Genomic DNA, 22048 nt, shown 5'->3' on the forward strand with positions numbered 1-22048 from the left:
GGTCGTCATATGCGGCGTATGTGGGTTTCGGTGCTGGGAGAGCTATTTTGCTTATCATCATTTTGTATGTATGGCATTCGTGTTTTCTGCATCTTTGTGTAAGGAATGGTCAGTAGTCTCCCATTGCCCTAGAAATAGCAGTTTGCTGTCTAAAGCTGGGCTTGTCTGCAAGATGGTGAGCCAAGCAGCATCATGCTCTATGTGGTTCAAAACTTGAGGCTGCAGTCAAGAGCTTGAATTAATATAAATACTCTGTCTGAAAGTACTGGTGCTCAAGAAAACCAGCTAGTTATCTTCTATTCCGTGCGTGTGGATTTAGTGCAGTAGTTTGGCTCAGCTTCTTGTCACTTGAAATTTCTTGGATTACTACTGAGACTTTGTCTAGAGGGCTACGGAGACTTATTTGTTGAACTTGAACTGTGGACGAATTATTTACTGAACCTGAGAACGGATATGGCCCATATGTAACAATCATGGATCGACATGTCCAGACACAAGAAGAGGCTGGTAAAACGGGAGGGAGGAGTGGAACCAAGAACTGGAGACTGGAGGAGTGGAACCAAGGAGAAACAGGTCGGTGGCTGCTTGGAGCCACCGCTAGCATCAGAATTACTAAACACTATTCAATATTTTGAGTTTTTTTTTTTGCCTTCCCCCTAAAAATTAAAGTGACTTATTTACATCTGTAGTGGCATCTCCTACAGCCCCAAGATAGGAGGGTTGAAGCAGGAAACTATCAGCACCTTTGGTTTACAGGATGGATCGATGCAGAATGATCTGATGCATCCATCACGGTCTCACGGCACCTTGCTGGATGAGTACATTCCAGAAACCAAACACATCGTACGCTAAGGAGCTGATCCGAATACAATACAAGGCCCTCTCTCATCACAAGTAATGGTGAGCTTTCCCACAAATCCGCCATGCATTAAGATTGAATCACATTATCACACTTTTAGAATCTTTCAATCGACACAACAATTTTGATCATGACACTTATGATAGAATTGCATTCTGACAGACATATAATATATACCATGTGGAGACATTATGAAAATATTATTTGTGGATAGTAACAGAGGTCCGAAACGAGACAGAGCTACAAGTTTACACATTCAGCATTCCAACAGAGAAAAACTGAACCTACACACGCAGCTCAGGAAAACACATGGTCCGACACGTCACTTTCAGGATACAGTTTAAAAGCTTCAGCAATTCAGGTGACACTGAAACTCCATGGACTAGGACAACCAATGTGTTTTTTCCTAGGTTTTCACCGTAACTGAGACCTCACCAACGATTCACTGAAGGTTTCGACTGCAAAAACTGGGAGCATCTCCCCTCCTCAGTCATACATCAGCAAGTTCACATATTACTTAGTTTTATTTACATCTTATAATCCTCTTCAGTGGCGTTACCCTCCTCCAAGCTCACAGGGGTTGATGACTGAATAGCAAATCAAATAATGCACATATAAGTTCTAAACAACTAAACAAAGGGCTGCCAAACAAACACAATCTGTCAGTTAGTAACAAACTAAGTACATTTATAATTTTCGAATGTCATCAATTTAGTATCACTCTAGTGCACAACAAACCAAAAAACCCTCAATCTAACTTGCAAATGCAATGTATGTGCTTAACATCATTGGCCTACTTAGATATACCAGAGCGCTCCTAGTTTTCACAAAACAATGTCATTGCAGCAGTGGGATGGAATTTCTCACATGAGTATTTCATTCCACAATGTCAAAACTATCCCCACAGCCCCATCAGAAACGGGACCCTTTGCCAATGAGCATTCAACATTTTGTCGACATTCAAGGTTTCTATGTTATAATATGAATATGGATTTTCTTATCATTGGCAAATAACCATTTGCAAACAGTGCTCCAGGTTCTCAAAGAAGAAGCCTCTACTCAATAGAGTAGATAAAGTTACCTACTGCCAACATGCAACTACTACTTTTATTCAAGACACTATTTACTATATTCAAAATGCATGCAATTTTTTTTTGAAATAAACTAACATTGAAATTTATTTACTGGAACTGAACCATACCACCATTGTCCGTTACAAAAATGTATAAACAAGGTCGAAACTATTGCTTGGGCAACATTGCTCATGTCAAACAGGAGCTGAACCTCAGAGTCAATTTTCAGGAAAGTAAGGCACATATGCAATATAACACCATTCCGAAAAGAATTTGCTAAGCATGGATTGAATAATAAAATAAGCCAAAAAAGTAGACCTCAAACATAAGTTCATCATTCATGATAAAGAAGAATTTGAAAACAACCATAATTGACAATAAATATGTAACACCCTGGCCCAGAGCTTAATAGGATTAATAGAATACTCATACCAATAAGTTGCAACTTCTTTTCCAGAAGCCCATCTGTAAAGAACTCTGAGGTTAAGCGTGCTTGGTCTAGAGCAATTTCAGGATAGGTTTCCGACCGGGAAGTTCTTCCCGGGTGCGCATGAGTGAGGACAAAGTGCGCAGAAAAGACTTGTATGGGTCTGTGAGGGCAGTCTATATCCTAGAAAAGCTGCCAGATGTAAGCGGGCCCGGCCTTGTAGAGGCGGGACGTTACAGAATGGTATCAGAGCTGACCCTTGCGGTTTCACGGGCTCGTGTATCAGTTGCGCAGGCATGGTGCGCATGGCTGGTGTGGACCCAGAGTGGTCACCCAGCATGGCACATGCGCTGGCACTGGACACACGGACGTGGCCAAGAGGGGACGTTCCTGGCCTGGGGTTGACCGACGAGGACGTCAGTCTCTTAAGGGGGTGAGGATGTAACACCCCGGCCCAGAGCTTAATAGGATTAATAGAATACTCATACCAACAAGTTGCAACTTCTTTTCCGGAAGCCCATCTGTAAAGAACTCTGAGGTTAACCGTGCTTGGTCTAGAGCAATTTCAGGATGGGTGACCGACCAGGAAGTCCTTCCCGGGTGCGCATGAGTGAGGACAAAGTGCGCAGAAAAGACTTGTGTGGGTCTGTGAGGACAGTCTATGTCCTAGAAAAACTGCCAGATGTAAGCGGGTCCGGCCTTGTAGAGGCGGGACGTTACAAAAAACTTATTAGATGGACAACACTTATTCAGTTCAGACAGCAGCTACACCATACAGATGGAGATCTGCAGAACAGAGAAACAGAGTGCACATATATTCATTTCCATGCGGCTGCATTAAGCTTGATAGCATAGACAAATCATAGCTTGACCCATATAAGTGAGACTACTATCTATTAAAATTCTGAGCAGAAAACATAAATGATATTTGAGCCAGATATCTGACTTTACTGGATTAGTCAGATAATTACCTCGTTCAGGTTCAATTAAGATCAATTGCCGAGCCCCCATCATTCGTCCACAACATGTATAATAGATGCATAAATTCCTAGGCATGTTTTTTCCATCTCGTAAACATCCAATCACTACTGTCGGGTACCATAAAACGAGGTACCCCGAGCGTATATCGAAAGAACCACTTAAACCCCATAAAAAACAAAGCCAAAAGGTAAGCCATTGGTTAACCCCCGGCCTCGTCCGAGCCCACCGGCTCTCCGCCTCACCTTTAGCCTCGCACGGGAGGTCTCGACGGCATGCCAAATCTCCGCCTCGCACGGGAGGCCTCGACGGGGAACCGATTCTCCGTCTCGCCCGAGGCCCCACGCGTAAAGCCTCGGACGAGATTCTCCGTATCGCTCGAGGCCGGCTCGGCAACAACCCATCGCTTCTGCCTCGACCAGTCCCCCCGACCAGGCGTCACGTCCCTTTAATGCGCCCATTACTACCGCAATATCAGCCGGACGGCAGCTCGACACTGCGGGACGGCCGACGAGACGGGAGGTCACATCGACGCCATACCGTCCAGGACAGGACGGGGTAGGGGTTACCGGCCACTGTGCTCTGGTGCTGTGCCCACGATCAGCGCCTGAACTACACTGTGCCACCTAATCCCTGCCCCAGGAACAACGTGGCATGGGGAGTCAAGTCCGGGTCACCATAGCCTCGGAATCAGCATACAAGCCCAACCGCTCTCTCCAAGCCTCGGCAATCTACTTCAGGGTCTCAACAACCTCGAGATTCACGTCTGCCGAGCCTCCCACGATGGCTCGGCCTCGGCTTCTCACGCAGTCAGCACACGGTGACCGGCGCGTCGACCGCCACGCCCCGCTTCAAGCCAACACTGGAGCCCCCACGACGCACATGAACGGATTTGATCGGCGCGTCGCCCCAGTGCTTCAAGGACGGGACCACTCCGTCGACCACGCCGCCACAGCAACAGGCTACAGGGCTCGAACATGCCACGCTGGAAGCCTCGGCCGCCCGTCCATCTGCACCACGCTGGAAGCCTCGGCCGCCCGGGTGACCTCCGCCTCCAACTCTGTGCCCAAGGAAACGGAGTAAGATTGAGCGCGAAGAAAAACAAGCCAAAAAAGGGACGGAAGCTTGCGGAACTCACCCCTGGCCTTCTGCTCCCAGCGTCGGGCCTCGACCCGAGAGGCCTCGGCTTTCTCTCCCCAGCGCTGGGCCTCGGTACGGGAAGTCTCGGCCTTTTCCTTCAGGCGCTGGGCCTTGACCCGAGAAACCTCGGCAGCCCTGGAAGCCTCTCTCCCTAGCTCTGCATCACACCAGGGAGTTAGGAGGCGAACACAAGAAAAACGAAGAAAACGAAGGGGACAGTGCTCACCCTCGGCCTTTCCCCTCCAGACCACAGCCTCGGTCCGGGAGGCCTCAGCCGCTCTAAGGGCCTCATCCAAGGCGCCTTTCGTCAGCTGGTGCGCACTCTGCTCCGCCCCTAGTTGCCCAGCAAAGGCCTTGCCCGAGGCCGTCGCTTCTTCAGCTCGGGACCTAAAGGCATCCCGATCACCGGCGACGTGGGTAAGCTCCTCCTCCAACTCCTTGACCCGCGCCGCCAAAGGGGCGACCTGCTCCTGCGCCGTGACCACTTCGACCTTCGCGTCGGCACAACGAAGCCGAAGGTCCTCCACCTCCGCGCTCCGCGCCGCCAGAAGCTCGTTGGCACCCGCAAGCAGCCCCTTTTGCCGCTGGAGCTGGTCCCAGACATCCCTCTCCCACCGGAGAAAGACCGACTTCCCAAGGGACCGGGTCTCGAGCTCCTGGGGAAGCAGAACAGGGGTCATTCACTGCAACAAAACTAAAAAAAGACAACATCGCATGAGAAAAGAAAGCGCGAACCTGGGCGACTCCGGGCAGTTCGTCGGCCACCACGGACAGCGCCGTCCGTAGTCACCGCTCCGCCAGCTGGCGGTATTGCTTGAAGGTGTCCCAGCGCCCACCCTCGGCCGCGTCCTCGAGAGCGAACAGAGGCTCCCCCTCAGGGTCGTCCCGGCTCCGCCACAGTACACGCGGGTGATCCCACCCGCGAGGCTCGGGTCGCACCCGCACAAGGGCCGAGCTTCCCTCGCCCAGGGTCGGAACCGGCTGTTCCACGGCGCCGGTCTCCTCGGCGTCGACCACCTCCCGCGCCCGGGAAGTATCGTCGAAGGAGATCGGATGGACCTCCGCCTCCCGGGCGCTCTCCCGTAACGACGGCGGGCCCTGAACCAAGGGTGCCACCAAGGCCTCTGCCGCCTTCATCTCCACCTCCTGGGCAGACGGCCTCGCCGCTATCGCGACGGCTTCGGTGATCTCGGGGGCTCCGGCCTCCGCAATCATGGCCTCGACGGTCTCGGGGGCTCCGGCCTCCGCCATCGTGGCCTTGGTGGTCGCGGAAACACCGACCCCCGCCGCTGTGGCCTCGGCAGTCTTGGGCGCCCCGGCCTCTGTCACCTCAGCCTCAGACACCCCGGGGGCCTCGACCTCGGTGGCCTCAACAACTAAGCGCTCCCTCCCCCGTCTATGCCGGGGTCACCTCGGCAGCCCCTCCTTGGGTGGCCGGCTCCTTCGGGTCGGCCCTCGCCGACGCCACGCCGCGTTGTATGGCGGCTTGCGCCTCCGCCACCCAGTGAGCGGAGGAGCCAGGGCTCACCTTGAGCGCCTTGAGGGGCGCCAAGGAAAGCACCTCCACAGGTCGCTTCCGACTAAGGACAAATCACATACAGGGTCAGCACGAGACCAAAGAGCGAACGGAAAACGCTGCGGCTCTACCCAAAAATACGCTTACCCCCGAGCGAGGCTGCAACCGCTTCGGCACTGCAACCCTCGTCTGCAAAGGTGGTGGCGGCGGCAGGGGCGCGGCCTCCGCATCCGCCAGCGCAGGCCGGTCCCCGACGGGCCCCGACGCTCCCTCGATCCTCTGGGGGGGCGGTGGCGTTGCACCCGCCGCCGCCTGCTCCTCTACTGCCGTTGGGCCCATCGGGCTGACGGCACGCTTGCCCAGCGCCCGCGCCTCGGGCGTGTCGGCCTCGACCCCGGGGCGGGCGACTGCCGACCCCGGGACAACTCCTCCTTTCGCTTTTTCTACGCCTCGGCGTGCGCTCGGTTGATCGCCCGCCGCCTCGCGTCCTCGGGAACGGGCGGCGGAGAGGCGTGCACGTCCCTCATCCCCTGCAGGAACGGCGAACGCGCATAAGGGAACGAGAAGTAGGGAGAAATGGAGAAGGCTCGGGGGCCGCAGCGGCGCGTGACTTACCAGCGAGAGGAACCCCCGCGACGGGCGCATCGCGATGGGGGTCAGGTTGCCGCCCCTCAGCTTCGCCTCCACCGTCTCCCCCACCCGGCGAAGAATTTCCTCGTCGGAAAGGGCGGAGGAGGACATCCGGATGCCCTCATTTGGTTCACCCGGCCTCATCTCGAATAGGCGCCGCCACGGAGCCATCTGCGGCAGCACCCTTCGGTGGTGGAAGGCAGCCACGACCACGGCCGCAGTAAGGCCACGGCTTCGTAGCCTCTCCAGCCCCTCTAGAAGCGGCTGCAGCTTGGGCTGATCCTCCCTCGGGACGCCGTACTTCCACCTCTCTGGGCAGCTCCCCACAATCCGCCCAGTGTAGGGGGAAAGTCCTCCGTCATCGTTGCGAAGATAGAACCAGCTCGTGTACCATCGACGATTGGATGACACGAGCTGGGCCGGGATGTAGAGGTGATGTCGGTCCTGACGCACTTGGAGAGTGCAGCCGCCGGCCCTCACCGCTTTCCTCGTGCCCGACGTGCCCGTCGGCTTAGTGGCGTGCCCCGCCCGGAAGAGATGGAGCCACAACTCCCAATGGGGAGCAATCCCCAAGTACCCCTCGCAGACAGCGACGAAGATGGCCGCCTGCGCGATGGAGTTGGGGTTGAAGTTGTGGAGCTCCACGCCATAGTAGTGCGGGAGCGCCCGCATGAACCGATCCGCCGGAACGCCGAGGCCGCGCTCGTGAAAGGAGACGAAGCTCATGACGTAGCCGTCGCGAGGCCTCGGCTCCGGCTAGCCCGACGGAGCGATCCACTCCGGCCTGTTGGGGTCCGTCACCAGACGAAGGAGTCCGCCGTCAACGAGCGACTGAAGCATCTCCACGGTGACGTCAGATGGATCCCAAGGGTCTGCCTCGATGACAACGATGTCGCCGGCCATGAGTGCGGTGGAGGGTTCGAATGCGGTGGTGAGTTTGTGTCTCTCTCTCTCCCTGGCTCGCCCTTCTCCCTTCTTCATCCCGGCGTCCGCTGCTCTAGCGATGGCTCGATGGGGGCAGAACTAACGCAGGCAAGGTAAGGTGAGGAGGGGCGAGGCTCGTTGCGTATTTATGCAGGGTAAAGGCAAAACGGACGGGCGATGAAATCGGGGAAGTTTCCCCCGGATCCGGCGCGATTAACCCCGATCCGATTTTACCACCCACGTGCCCACCTTTTTCTCATTAATTGCGGGAACAATTACATCCCATCCGCTGACACCACGTCGCGCCCGACCGCTGCGGCAGCAGGCGATGTTCCGTCTCCCCAGAAAACCGCCTCAAAAGGCGCGCCAGCCGTTGCTGAGCCCATGGGGAAGATATTCCCCCCGCCCTATTCCTTTTAGATGAAGGAACCGGGCGCTGAGCCTATTACGATCCAGGGGTTCGAAGGCTGGGCCCCTAGGGGTTTCGACAGCCGCCCCAGGGCAACAGAGTCAGGGACGACCGCGGGCGAGCCCATATGGGGCCGAGAGCCAAGCAAGCGAAACGCTTGGGACGCCCAAAGTCGTGTCCGAGATCGGCAGGGAGGTCTCTGAATGGGATCCCACCGTAGAGAGGCACCGAGCCACCGGGGCCCAGCAAACGGCCCCGGCACCCACTAGAGAAACCCTCCAGTGCTCTTGGAGTGCGTCTCTGGACCGCTAGCCGACCCTTAGCGAACAGGGTACAGGCCTCCACTCGGACTACCCGATAACAGCTCACCGGAAGTGCCACCGCTCGTGCCCACCGAGGGTAGCATGGCACATTCCACCCCTCCTTCCGAGCGAAAAGGAAGCATGAGGGTCGTACAAAAAGCCAGGGGAACACCTGACGGCCTTCTTGCTCCGTGCAGAGGCTAAGGGGCTCTTCCTGCAACCTTGCCGAGACCCAGCGACCCCGGCTCACACTCGAGGGGGCTCGGCAAAACAAACCCTCCTTCCGAGCGAAAAGGAAGCGTGAGGGTCGTACAAAAAGACAGGGGAGCTCCTGACGGCCCTCTCGCTCCGTGCAGAGGCTAGGGGGCTGTTCCTGCAGATATGCCGAGACCACGCGACCCAGGCTCGCACCCAAGGGGGCCTCGACAAACAAACCCTCACGCGCGAGGGGCGTACAAAAAACTAGGGGAACTTCTGATGACCCTCTCATTCCATGCGGAGGCTAGGTGGTTCTTCCTGCAACCTTGCCGAGACCCAGGCTCGCACCCGAATGGGCTCGGCAAACAAACCCTCCGTCCGAACGAAAAGGATATGTGAGGGTCGAACAAAAAAGTCAGGAGGACCCCTGACCGCCCTCTCGCTCCGCGCGGAGGCTCAGGGGCTTCTCCTGCACCCAAGACAAAGACAAACGACCAAAGCCCGTGCTGGAAGTTTCATTAAAAACATGATAAAGGGCATCAAGCCCGTTACGGTCCAGGGGTTCGAAGGCTGGGCCCCCTAGGGTTTCGACAGCCGCCCCAGTGCAACAGAGTCAGGGACGACTGTGGGCAAGCCCAAGTATGGCCAAGGCCCGAGCGAACGATCACTCGGGACGCCCCAAGTCGTGTCCGAGACCGGCAGGGAGGTCTCCGAATGGGATCCCACTGTAGGGAGGCAATGAGCCACCAGGGCCCAGCGAACGGCCCCGGCACCCACTAGAGAAACCCTCCGGTACTCTTGGAGTGCGTCTCCGGACCGCTAGCCGACCCTTAGCGAATAGGGCTCGGGCCTCCACTCGGACTACCCGATAACAGCTCACCGGGAATGTCACCGCTCGCACTCACCAAGGGTAGCCTGACATATCCCACCCCTCCTTCCGAGCGAAAAGGAAACGCGAGGGTCATACAAAAAGTCAGGGGAGCTCTCGATCGCCCTCTCACTCCATGCAGAGGCTCGGGGGCTCTTCCTGCGACCTTGCCTAAACCCCGCGACCCGAACTCGTACTTGTGGGCTCGGCAAATGCAAAATCTCTCGCTCAAAGTGAGAAAAAAGACCCTGGGGGAATGAATCCACTCCCCAGGGCCTCGGGGGCTACACCCGGCGGGTGCGCTCGCGCGCACCCACCGAGGCCTCGAAGTACAAAAAACACCGTTCCGCTAGGAGCTACCGCAAGTCAAGCTTCGTCAAAACCTCAAGAAGAGCGTCCACGCTCTCCCTGAGGCTCGGGGGCTACTGTCAGGTACCATAAAATGAGGTACCCCTAGCGTATGTTGAAAGAGCCTTTTCAACCCCATAAAAACAAAGTCAGAAGGTAAGCCATTGGTTAATTACCGGCCCCGTCCGAGCCCACCGGCTCTCCGCCTCGCCTTCGGCCTCGCACGGGAGGTCTCGACGGCCTGACGAATCTCCGCCTCGCGCGAGGCCGCGCACGGGAGGCCTCGGCAAGGAACCCAATCTCCGGGTTTCTCCGTATCGCTCGAGGTCGGCTCGGCAATGGCCCATCGCCCCCGCCTCGACCCAACTTCCAGACAACGCGCCGCATCCCATTAATGCGTCAACCACCCGCAATCTCAGTCGGACGACGCCTCGACACCGTGGAGTGGCCGACGGGACGGGAGGTCACGTCGACGCCATACCGTCCAGAGCAGGACGGGGTAGGGGTTACCGGCCACTGTGCGCTGGTGCTGTGCACACGGTCAGCGCCTGGACTACACTATGCCACCTAAGCCTTGCCCCGGGAACAACGCGGCATGGGAAGTCAAATCCGGGTCACCACAGCCTCGGAATCAGCATGCAAGCCCAACCGCTCCCTCCGAGCCATGGCAATCTACTTCGGGGTCTCGACAACCTCGAGATTTGTGTCTGCCGAGCCTCCCACGATGGCTCGGCCTCGGCACCCGCTGAGCCTCGGCCTCTCTCGCAGTCAGCACACGATGACCGACGCGTCGACCGCTATGCCCCGCTTCAAGCAAACACTGGAGCCCCCATGACGCACAGGAACGGATGTGACCGGCACGTCGCCCCAGTACTTCAAGGACAGGACCACTCCGTCGACCACGCCGTCACAGCAACGGGCTACAGGGCTCGGACAAGCCGCCTCCATTCGCACGACGCCATGTGACTAGCGCATGTACCACCCTTGTCCCCTCTTCAACTATAAAAGGGAGGGACCAGGGCCGTTTCAGGGGATCGGACACTTACGATTAGGCCTAGGCTCACGCGACTAACTCACGCACAAACGCATAGACGAACGCTCGAGTTCTCCCATTGCTTGAGATCAACATCTCAAGCAATCCACACCACACCACGAAGAGACCTGGGACTAAGCCCCCTCTCTCGCCCTGCTTGTAACCCCCTACTACGAGCATTTCGGTGCAAAGAATACAAGATCGATCATTTAAACTGGATGTAGGGTACCCACTACCCGAACCAGTGTAAACTTTGTGTCTCTTTGCATCACCATCCGTAATTGGGAACACGCAGTACAAATTTACTAGTTGGTTGAGGACCCCCAGTCCAAAATACCGACAGGCGCATTCGAAGCCGAGACCTGAAGGTAGGCGACCTGGTGTTGAGGCTGAGGCAGAGCAACAAAGGCCGCCACAAGCTGACCCCGCCGTGGGAAGGACCATACATCGTCGCCCAAGTGCTGAAGCCCGGGACCTTCAAGCTAGCCAACAAGAAGGGCGAAATCCTCACCAACGCTTGGAACATAGAACAGCTACGTCGCTTTTACCCTTAAATTTCCAAGCATTGTATACATTGTTTCTCGAAATACAATTAAGAAGCGTTCTTTAGTTGTTCTAATTTTTCGAGAAACCCCCCGAGCCCATCGCGGGCCTCGGCATTACGATAACACCACAAGGGAGACACGGCTCTGCCTCTACAGAACCGAGCCTCCCTCGGGGGCTAGATGAGGGACTCCCCCCTAAGTCCCACGCACCATTTTTTAGTCGTTTTTCAAAAAAAAATTCCTACGCTAAACTCTCTAGCACGCTCTGACAAATCAGTTGTGAAAAACCCAAGGATCGAAAGTCTGTCTTAGGGCCAGAAGGCCGGTAGAGTCGTGAGACGGCCTACGCCTCCGGACTACGGCACTCCCTCACCACCTCTCACCCAAGGGGCGGCTTAGGCTCCAAGAAGGTTTTTTGCAAAGAAATCTGATCAGAGACAACAGAGGGCAGAGGCTCGGAAATACAAGAAAAACAATTAAGAAGCACGAGTACTTTAAAAAAGGCCTTGACAGCCACAAGCGTTACGATACAAAGTTAATCCCTATTCTATTTACATGGCCTTTTGGGCCCAGATCATGGCTCAGGGTCTCCAGCCCCGACGGACGGCGTGGAAGGGACCAACTCCTCTTCGAATAACTTGGCCAGCACCGTGCCGGGGCCCTCCGCCACCTCCATCAGCTTCGCGACCGCCTCGTCGGCCTCCTCGTCATCGTTGGGCAGGACGTAGCCATCGCTGATGGCCTGGAGGTCAACGCCGATGTAGTGCGAGGCGATGACGGCCAGGGCGCGCTTGACGCCCGTGTGCAGCGCTCCTCGGAGCCGCTCGCGCACTTGGCCGCTCAACGCAATCAGGTGGCTCCCAAGGAAGCTGCCTGACTAGACCCCCTCGACCTCCAGGGCCTCATAGGCGGTACGGGCGGCGCTCTACAGCGCGTTGTGCTCCCCGATCTCGGCATCGAGCACCGCCTGCACCGCGACGGAGGCCTCGGCAACTCGGGAAACCTCCCTCTCCAACCCTACGCCAAAACAAACGGAATGCGATTGAGCGCAAAGGAAAACAAGCCAAATAGGGACGGAGGCCTACGGGACTCACCCTCGGCTTTCTCCTCCCAGCGCCGGGCCTCGACCCGAGAGGCCTCGGCCTTCTCCTTCCAACGCTGGGCCTCGACCCGACAGGCCTCGGCTTTTTCCTTCCAGCCCTGGACCTCGACCCGAGAGGCCTCGGCCGCCCGGGATACCTCCTTCTCTAGCTCTGCATCACACCAGGGAGTTAGGGGTCGAGCACGATAGAAATAAGTAAAACAAGGGGAACAGGACTCACCCTCGACCTTTCCCTTCCAGACCACAGCCTCGGTCCGGGAGGTCTCGGCTACCTTAAGGGCCTCTGCCAGGGCGCCTTTCACCAGCAAGTGCGCACTCTGCTCCGCCCCCAGCTGCCCAGCATGGACCTTGCCCGAGGCTGTCGCTTCTTCAGCCCGAGACCTGAAGGTGTCCCGATCGCCAGCCACCCGGGCCAGCTCCTCCTCCAACCCCTTGACTCGCGCCGCCAAAGGGGCGACCTGCTCCTGAGCCGTGGCCGCCTCGGCCTTCGCATCGGCACAACGAAGGCGGAGGTCCTCCACCTCCGCGCTCCACGTCGACAGAAGCTCGTTGGCGCCAGCAAGCAGGCCCTTCTGCCGCTGGAGCTGGTCCCAGACGTCCCTCTCCCGCCGGAGAAAGACCGACTTCCCGAGGGACCAGGTCTCGAGCTCCTGGATAAGCGGAATAGCGGTCATGCACTGCAAGAAAACTCGGAAAAATACGACACCACACGAGAAAGGAAGGCGCGTACCTGGGTGACGCCGGGCAAACTGTCAGCCACGACGGACAGCGCTGTCCGCAGCGACCGCTCCGCCAGCTGGCGGTACTGCTCGAAGGTATCCCAGCGCCCCCCTCGGCCGCGTCCTCAAGGGCGAACAGAGGCTCCCCCTCAGGGTCGTCCCGGCTTCGCCACAGGACACATGGGTGATCCCACCCGCGGGGCTCGGGTTGTACCCGCACGAGGGCTGAGCCGCCCTCGCTAGAGGTCAGAGCTGGCCGCCTCGGCGTCCGCCCCCTCCTTCCCCCGGGAAGTATCGTCGGAGGACATCGAATGGACCTCTGCTTCCCGGGCCCTCTCCCGCAACGGCGGCGGGCCTTGGACCGTGGGCGGTACTGAGGCTTCCGCCGCCTTTATCTCCACTTCCTGGGCCGACGGCTTCGCCGCGATCACATCGGCCTCGGTGGTCCCAGGGGCTCCGGCCTCCACCATTGTGGCCTCGGTGGTCCCGGGGGCTCCGGCCCCCGCCGCTGTGGCCTCGGCGGTCCTGGGTGCCCCGGCCTCTGTCGCCTCGGCCTCGGAGGCCCGGGGGGCCTCAACCTCGGTGGCCTCGTCAACTGAGGGCGCCTCGGCCCCATCTGACTCACGAGCCTCGACCTCACGGGGCGGAGGCGCTCCCTCCACCGTCTGTGTCGGGGTCGCCTCGGTAGCCCCTCCTCGGGCGACCGGCTCCTTCGGGTCGGCCCTCGCCGACGCCGCGCCACGTTGTATGGCGGCTTGTGCCTCCGCCACCCAGTGGGCAGTGGAGCTGGGGCTCACCTTGAGCGCCTTAAGGGGTGCCAAGGTGGGCACCTCCGCAGGTCACTTCCGGCTAACGACAAAATACTTACGGGGTCAGCATGAGACCGAAGAACGAACGAAAAATGCTGCAACTCTGCCGAAAATACGCTTACCTCGAGCGGGGCTGCAACCGCTTTGGCACGGCGACCCTCCTCTGCAAAGGCGGTGGCGGCGGCAGAGGCACGGCCTCTGTATCCGCCGGCGCCGGCCGGTCCTCGACGGACCCCGGCGCCCCCTCGGTCCTTTGCGGGGGCAGTTGCGTCGCCCCCACCACCACCTGCTCCACCGCTGTTGTCGAGCCCACCAGGCTGACGGCGCGCTTTCCCAATGCCCGCGCCTCGGGCGTGTCGGCCTCGGCCCCGGGGCGGGCGATCGCCGGCCCGGAGGCATCTCCTCCTCCTCCTGGGAGCGTCGGGCCGCTCGCCGACGCCCCGGGCGCCGTCTCCCCGATGTCAGGGAGATGGTCCAGGGGACCCCGCCCCCTCTCGCTCTCGTCATCTCCGTCCGAAGAGTCCTCCGACAGTGAAGGCGACGGGGACGCCTCCACCGGGAGACCGTCCTGCCTCTGCTGCCGGCGGCGCTTCTCCAGTTCCTCGCGCACAAGGATCTTCCTCGTGCGCTTCGCCACCTCGGCGTCCTTCAGCCTCTTCTGTGCCTCGGCGTGCGCCCGGTTGACCGCCCGCTGCCGTGCGTCCTCGGGAACGGGCGGCGGGGTGTCTCGCACGTCCCTCATCCCCTGCAGGAACGGCGAACACGGATAAGTGAACAAGAAATGGTGAGAAACAAAGAGGCCTCGGGGGTTGCAGCGGCACGTAACTTACCAGCGAGAGGAACCCTCGCGATGGGCGCATCGTGAAGGGGGTCAGACCACCGTTCCTCAGCTTCGCCCCCACTGTCTCCCTCACCCGATGAAGAATTTCCTCGTCGAAGAGGGCGGAGGCAGACCTCCGGATGCCCTCGATCGGCTCATCCGACCTCATCTCGAACAGGCGCCGCCACCGAGCCATCAGCGGCAGCACCCTCCGGTGGTGGAAGGTGGCCACGACCACAGCCGCAGTAAGGCCGCGGCCCCGCAGCCTCTCCAGCCCCTCCAGGAGCGGCTGCAGCTTGGGCTGATCTTCCCTCGGGACGTCATACTTCCACTTCTCCGGACAGCTCTCCACGATCCGCCCGGTGTAAGGGGGGAGTCCGCCGTCATCGTTGCGAAGGTAGAACCAACTGGTGTACCAGCGGCGATTAGTTGATGCAAGCTGGGTTGGGATGTAAAGGTGCTGACGGTCCTGGCGCACATGGAGAGTGCAGCCGCCGGCCCTCACCGCCTTCCTCGTGCCCGACGTACCCATCGGCTTGGTGGTATGCCCCACACGGAAGAGGTGGAGCCACAGCTCCCAATGGGGAGCAATCCCCAGATACCCCTCGCAGACGGCGATGAAGATGGCAGCCTGCGCGATGAAATTGGGGTTGAAGTTGTGGAGCTCCACGCCGTAGTAGTGCGGGAGCGCCCGCATGAACCGGTCCGCCGGAAGGCCGAGGCCGCGCTCGTGAAAGACACGAAGCTCACAACGTAGCCGTCGCGGGGCCTCGGCTCCGGCTCGCCCGACGGAGCAATCCACTCCGGCCTATTGGAGTCGGTAACCGGACGGAGAAGACCGTCATCGACGAGCGACTGGAGCGTCTCCACTCATACGTCGGACGGACCCCAAGGGTCCGCCTCGATGACAACAACATTGCCGGCCATGAGTGCGGTGGAGAATTCAACTACGGCGGTGAGTCTCTCTCTCCCTCTCTCTCTGCCTCGCCCTTCTCCCTTCTTCTTCCCGGTGCTCTCTGCTCTAGCGACGGCTCAAGGGCGGCAAAGGCTAATGCAGGCAAGGTAAGGAGGGGAGGGGCGAGGCTCGTTGCGTATTTATGCAGGAAGAAGGCGAAATGAACGGGCGACGAAATCGGGGAAGATTCCCTCAGATCCGGCACAGTTAATCCAGATCCGATTTTACTGCCCACGTGCCCACCTTTTCCTCATTAATCACATGAACAGTTATGTTCCACCCGCTGACACAACGTCACGTCCAACCGCTGCAGCGGCAGGCGTCGTTCCGCCTCCCCGAGAAAATCGCCTCAAAAGGCGCGCCTGCCGTTGTCAAGCCAATGGGGGAGATATCCCCCCACCCTATTCCTTTCAGACGAAGGAACTGGGCGCCGAGCCCATTACGGTCCAGGGGTTCGAAGGCTAGGCCCCTGAGGGTTTCGACAGCCGCCCTAGGGCAACAGAGTCAGGGACGACTATGGGCGAGCCCGTACGGGGCCGAGGCCCAAGCAAGTGAAACGCTTGAGACGTCCTAGGTCGTGTCCGAGACCAGCAGGGAGGTCTCCGAATGGGATCCCACCGTAGGGAGGCATCGAGCCACCGGGGCCCAGCGAACGGCCCTGGCACCCACTAGAGAAGCCCTCTGGTACTTTTGGAGTGCGTCTCCGGACCGCTAGCCGACCCCTATCGAATGGGGCACGGGCCTCCACTCAGACTTACCCGATAACAGCTCACCGGAAGTGTCACCGCTCGCGCCCACCGAGGGTAGCCTGGCACATTCCCCCCTCCTTCTGAGTGAAAAGGAAGCGCGAGGGTCGCATAAAAAGCCAGGGAAACCCCTGATCGCCCTCTCGCTCCGTGCAGAGGCTCGGGGGCTCTTTCTGCAAATCTTGCCGAGACCCAGCGACCCAGGCTCGCACTTGAAGGGGCTCGGCAAACAACCCCTCCTTCCAAGCGAAAAGGACACGCGAGGGTCGTACAAAAAGCCAAGGGAACTCCTGACGACCCTCTTGCTCCGTGCAGAGGCTAGGGGGCTCTTCCTACAGATATGCCGAGACCCTGCGACCCAGGCTCGCACCCGAGGGGGGCTCGACAAACAAACCCTCACGCGCGAGGGGCGTACAAAAAGCCAGGGGAACTCCTGATCGCCCTCTCGCTCCATGCAGAGGCTCGGGGGCTCTTTCTGCAACTTTGCCGAGACCCAGCGACCCAGGCTCGCACCCGAGGGGGCTCGGCAAACAACCCCTCCATCCGAACGAAAAGGATGTGCGAGGGTCGAACAAAAAAAGTCAGGGGGACCCCTGACCGCCCTCTCGCTCCGTGCGGAGGCTCGGGGGCTCCTCCTGCACCCAAGACAAAAACAAGCGACCCAAGCCCGCACTTGAAGACTCGGAAAAACGCGATAAAGGGCATCGAGCCCGTTACGGTCCAGGGGTTCGAAGGTTGGGCCCCCGAGGGTTTCGACAGCCGCCCCAGAACAACAGAGTTAGAGACGACTATGGGGGAGCCTCGGGACGTCCTACGTCGTGTCCGAGACCAGCAGTGAGGTCTCCGAATGGGATCCCACCGTAGGGAGGCATCGAGCCACCGGGGCCCAGCGAACGGCCCTGGCACCCACTAGAGATGCCTTTGGTACTTTTGGAGTGCGTCTCTGGACCACTAGCCGACCTCTATCGAATGGGGCACGGGCCTCCACTCGGACTTACCCGATAACAGCTCACCAGAAATGTCACCGCTCGCGCCCACCGAGGGTAGCCTGGCATATTCCACCCCTCCTTCCGAGCGAAAAGGAAGTGCGAGGGTCGCACAAAAAGTCAGGGGAACTCCCGATCGCCCTCTCGCTCCGTGCAGAGGCTCGGGGGCTCTTCCTACGATCTTGCCGAGACCCCGCGACCCGAACTCGCACTCGTGGGCTCGGCAAATACAATAAAATCCCTTGCTCAACGTGGGAAAAAGACCCTGGAGGAATAAATCCACTCCCCCAGGGCCTCGGGGGCTACACCCGGCGGGTGCGCTCGCGCACACCCACCAAGGCCTCAAAGTACGAAACACTATCCCGTCAGGAGCTACCGCAAGTCAAGCCTCGTCAAAACCTCAAGAAGAGCGCTCACGCTCTCCCTGAGGCTCGGGGGCTACTGTCAGGTACCATAAAACAGGGTACCCTAAGCATATACCAAAAGAATCACTTAGACCACATCAAAAACAAAGCCAAAAGGCAAACCGTTGGTTAACCCCTGGCCTTGTCCGAGCCCACCGGCTCTCCGCCTCGTTTGAGGCCTCGACGGCCTGACCAAATCTCCGCCTCGCTCGAGGTCTCGCACTGGAGGCCTCGGACGGGAACCAATTCTCCGTCTCGCCCGAGGCCCCGCGCGTAAATCCTCAGACGAGATGTCGATTCTCCGTATCATTCGAGGCTGGCTCAGCAACAACCCGTCGCTTCTGCCTCGACCAGTCTCCCCAACCGAGCGTCACGTCCCATTAATGCACCAACCACTCCAGCGATATCAGCCGGACGACGGCTCGACACTACGGAGCGCTCGACGAGACAAGAAGTCGCATCAACGCCATACCGCCCAGGACAGGACGGGGTAGGGGTTACCGGCCACTGTGCTCTGGTGCTGTGCCCACAATCAGCGCTCGCACTACACTATGCCACCTAACCCCTGCCCCAGGAACAACGCGACGTGGGGAGTCAAGTCCGGGTCACCATAGCCTCGGAATCAGCGCACGGGACCAACTGCTCCCCCCGAGCCTCGGCAATACACTTCAGGGTCTCGGCAACCTCGGGATTCGCGCCCGCTGAGCCTCCCACGATGGCTCGGCCTCGGCACCAACTGAGTCTCGGCTTCTCACGCAGTCAACACACGGTGACCGGCACGTCGACCACCATGCCCCGCTTCAAGCTAACACTGGAGCTCCCATGACGCACAGGATCGGATGTGACCGGCGCGTCGCCCCAGTACTTCAAGGACGGGACCACTCCATCGACCACGCCGCCACAGTAACAGGCTACAGGGCCCGGACATGCCGCCTCCGTTCGCACGACGCCGTGTAGCTAGCGCATGTATCACCCTTGTCCCCCCTTCAACTATAAAAGGGAGGGACCAGGGCCGTTTCTAGGGGGGATCAGACTCTGACGATTAGGCCTACGTCCACGCGACGAACTCACGCATAAACGCACGGACGAACACACGAGCTTCCCCGCTGCTTGAGATCAACATCTCAAGCAATCTACGCCGCTCCACGCAGAGACCTGGGACTAGCTCCCTCTCTCGCCCTGCTTGTAACCCCCTACTACAAGCATTTCGGTGCAAGGAATACAAGATCGAACTCTCAGACTGGACGTAGGGCACCCATAGCCCGAACCAGTATAAACCTTGTGTCTCTTTGCATCACCATCCGGGATCAGGGACACGCAGTACAAATTTACTAGTTGGTTGAGGGCTCGCCGGTCCAAAACACCGACACCACTATTGACAGACTAGTCAGATAAAGTTGTGATAACTACAATGAAATGGCTACTACAACAGTACAAATACCTAGAGATCATAAAACTTCGCAGTAATGCCAACATGCAACTACTACTTTTATTCAAGATGTTCTTCAGATTATACACAACACATGCATGTTTTATTTTTTTATTTTTTTTTTGAAACAACTAGCACTTAAACTTTTTTAGTGGAACTGAACCATAACCCCGTGTCAGTTCCAAAAATGTAAGAACAATGTTGAAACTACTACTTGGGCAACAATGCTCATGTCAAACAGGAGCTGGAGGCAGTTATATACAATATAAAATAAAATTCCCAAAAGACCCTGGCAAGCATCAATTCAATGATAACTCCAATAAGCCATATGTTCATCATTTGCAAGAAGAATTTTAAAACAACCATGATTGACCACAAAAACTTACTTGGTGAGCACTTATTCAGTTCAGACAGGAACCACACCATACCGATGAAGATCTGCAGATCAAAGAAACAGAGTGAATACAAATTCAGTTCCAAGTGGCCGTGTTAAGAATGATAGCACAAACAAATGATAGTTTGATCCATATTAGCTGCACTATAAATCTTAAATGCTCAGCAGAAAACATAAACGGTATTTGAGTAAGATATGTGATTTTATTGGATTTGCAAGATAATTTCCATCTCGATCGGCTTAAATTTAGATCAATTGCCAGGACCCAATAGTCCATCAACAACATGTGGAAAGATGAACAAATTACTACGCAGATCTAGCAAGCTTCAAGGACGCCATGAAACAAAGTTTAGGTAGCAGTAAAAAAAGTTCTACAGATACTTCACTTCCATAAACTCACTGTTCATAAGCACACCATTCTCGGTGTTTTCATGTTGCTAAATTGACCGTTACAAAGTTCTTGAAATTGGCAAATCACAGACTAAGCAAAGCTGTACCTGGAGTGTAGAAGCTCATGTATGGAACGAGAGCATAGGTCCAAACATTGCAGTACACCTGTTCCCCCACCCGTCCAGACTTTAGATCAATACTGAACCAACCATCCTCTGTCCCAACAAAAAGGACCTCAGCGCCAGGTGCAAAGGCAACACAATCATTATTAATGGAGTCTGCATCAAATCCGAGCTCAATGGATCTGACTGGTACCCAAAAATCATCTCCCTGGGGGTCAGTCTGCATTGAGCAGACCCAGAGCGTGGATCTCTCCACCATTGCAAAACCCAACCCACCATCTCCCATCGTCATGAGCACCTTAAAGTCCGAAACGAAATTGGGGGGCAAGTGGATCACAGACATATTCCGTGTGGCCAAATCGTACTTCAGAATGCTGTTGGTCGCATCAATCAGGAAGGAGAGTGCATTACCAACAAGGGCACTAGGAACCATTTCAATCCCATCTTCTGGGGACGGAGGGCCATAACTAGGCTCGCTCCAGGCGCCAGCCTCCGACGAGTAAACGTGCACACGCATCTTCGCACCGTCGGCGTCCAGGAAGACGACGAGGAAGGGCCCGCGACGGCAAACGAGGTGGTCACACGCGCCGTAGTCGGCGCAGACCACCGCTGCATTCCAGGTGATAGGTGAGGGCAGCGGCACCTCGGGGAGTTCCCGCAGGTCATCCGTGACGGGGTCCCAGACCACGAGCTCAGGACCCCAGGGCATGCTGGTGAGGAGGACGCGGCCGTGGCGGGAGTCGAGGACGCGGCGGTCGCGGTGCTCGGAGCGGCGCGGGCGGAAGGGGGTGGCGGGGGCGAAGCCGACGGCGTAGCCTACGAAGCGGTCGTCCTGGACGGCAACTTTCCGGTTGTCGAGGAAGCCGAGCATGGGGGCCGTGCGGTGGCGCTGGCCTAACCTTCGGCGGAAGCCTGGGGCGGACAAGATACGGCACCAACTCCTGCATACGGTCGCGGCGCGGAGGAGGCTCACGGGGTCGCCCGGCGGCAAGCGGAGGAGGATCTCCTCAGCGAACCCCTCCACCAGCTCCTCCATCCGGCTTGGATGGACGGACTCCGGCGAGCGGCGGCGCGAGGGTATGGGCGGCGGCGGGCGGCGGGGAATTGCGAGAACGACACGAGGCCACGAGGGATTGTGGGGGAATTTCCGTTGGATTGAGCGGTGGCTCTGTTAAGTGGGGCCCAGGAGGCAGTGGCACTACATACTGATCGACTGTTTCCTCTTTTTATCCTTTTCTGATGAACTGCGAGTACTGATAGATTGAGGAATTCATCACGGCACAGACTGTACAGTGGCACTCTGGCATGACAATGCATGTATTAAAAAATAGAAAAATGTAAGAGTACCAACCGAGGAACCTTCCCCATTTCCATTAGATCAACGGAAATACAGCCGTTCAGCATTACAAGAAGAGACAGATATCAGAAAGATAAAGCCTAACAACGGCAAAGAAACCATCCATGACTTTAAAAGCCAACCTGATACTAAGCCTAAAAGACAGCCACCCCGAAGAAACTGAAAGACAGTTTGGAGCGCCCCCCACCCCCCCCCCCCCCCCCCCCCCCCCCCCCCCCCCCCCCCCCCCCCCCCCCCCCCCCCCCCCCCAACCTCAAGGAGCTAAGACCTATTACATCACGACATAAAAAAGGCTATCAGAAGGCAGCCAAAAGACTTCACAATCCGCATTCTCATCCCAGCAGGGACTCCCTAAGCTTGAGCAGGGTCTTCTTCTTCATGCTCCCACGACTCACCATCTTGTAGCAACAACCTGTTAACCTGTCTTGCGGTTTGGGCAGCCAATATTTCCTTAGCCACTCTCAGCATTGTATTTGCTCCACCAGCTGCTCATGATCAAATTTTGCAAATAATCCTGACCAATAAATCATAAGCGCGCAAGCGTGACATATTATTTCAAGAGGGC

General features: G+C 57.7%; 1 protein-coding gene across 1 annotated transcript; it reads right to left on the bottom strand.

Annotated features, from left to right (window-relative positions):
• Positions 1–1025: 1025 nt before the first annotated feature.
• On the bottom strand, positions 1026–21280 carry LOC136549574 (uncharacterized). The gene is made up of 3 exons (XM_066540898.1): positions 20112–21280; positions 19607–19658; positions 1026–1446 (listed from the first exon to the last, which is right to left on the bottom strand). Exons 1-2 carry the CDS (start codon positions 21160–21162, stop codon positions 19627–19629), a joined length of 1083 nt encoding a protein of 360 aa, XP_066396995.1. The 5' UTR covers positions 21163–21280; the 3' UTR covers positions 1026–1446; positions 19607–19626.
• Between the last annotated feature and the right edge of the window lie 768 nt (positions 21281–22048).

Source organism: Miscanthus floridulus, chromosome 4, assembly GCF_019320115.1.
Source record: "Miscanthus floridulus cultivar M001 chromosome 4, ASM1932011v1, whole genome shotgun sequence".
In the NCBI taxonomy this organism is placed as follows: Eukaryota; Viridiplantae; Streptophyta; class Magnoliopsida; order Poales; family Poaceae; genus Miscanthus; species Miscanthus floridulus.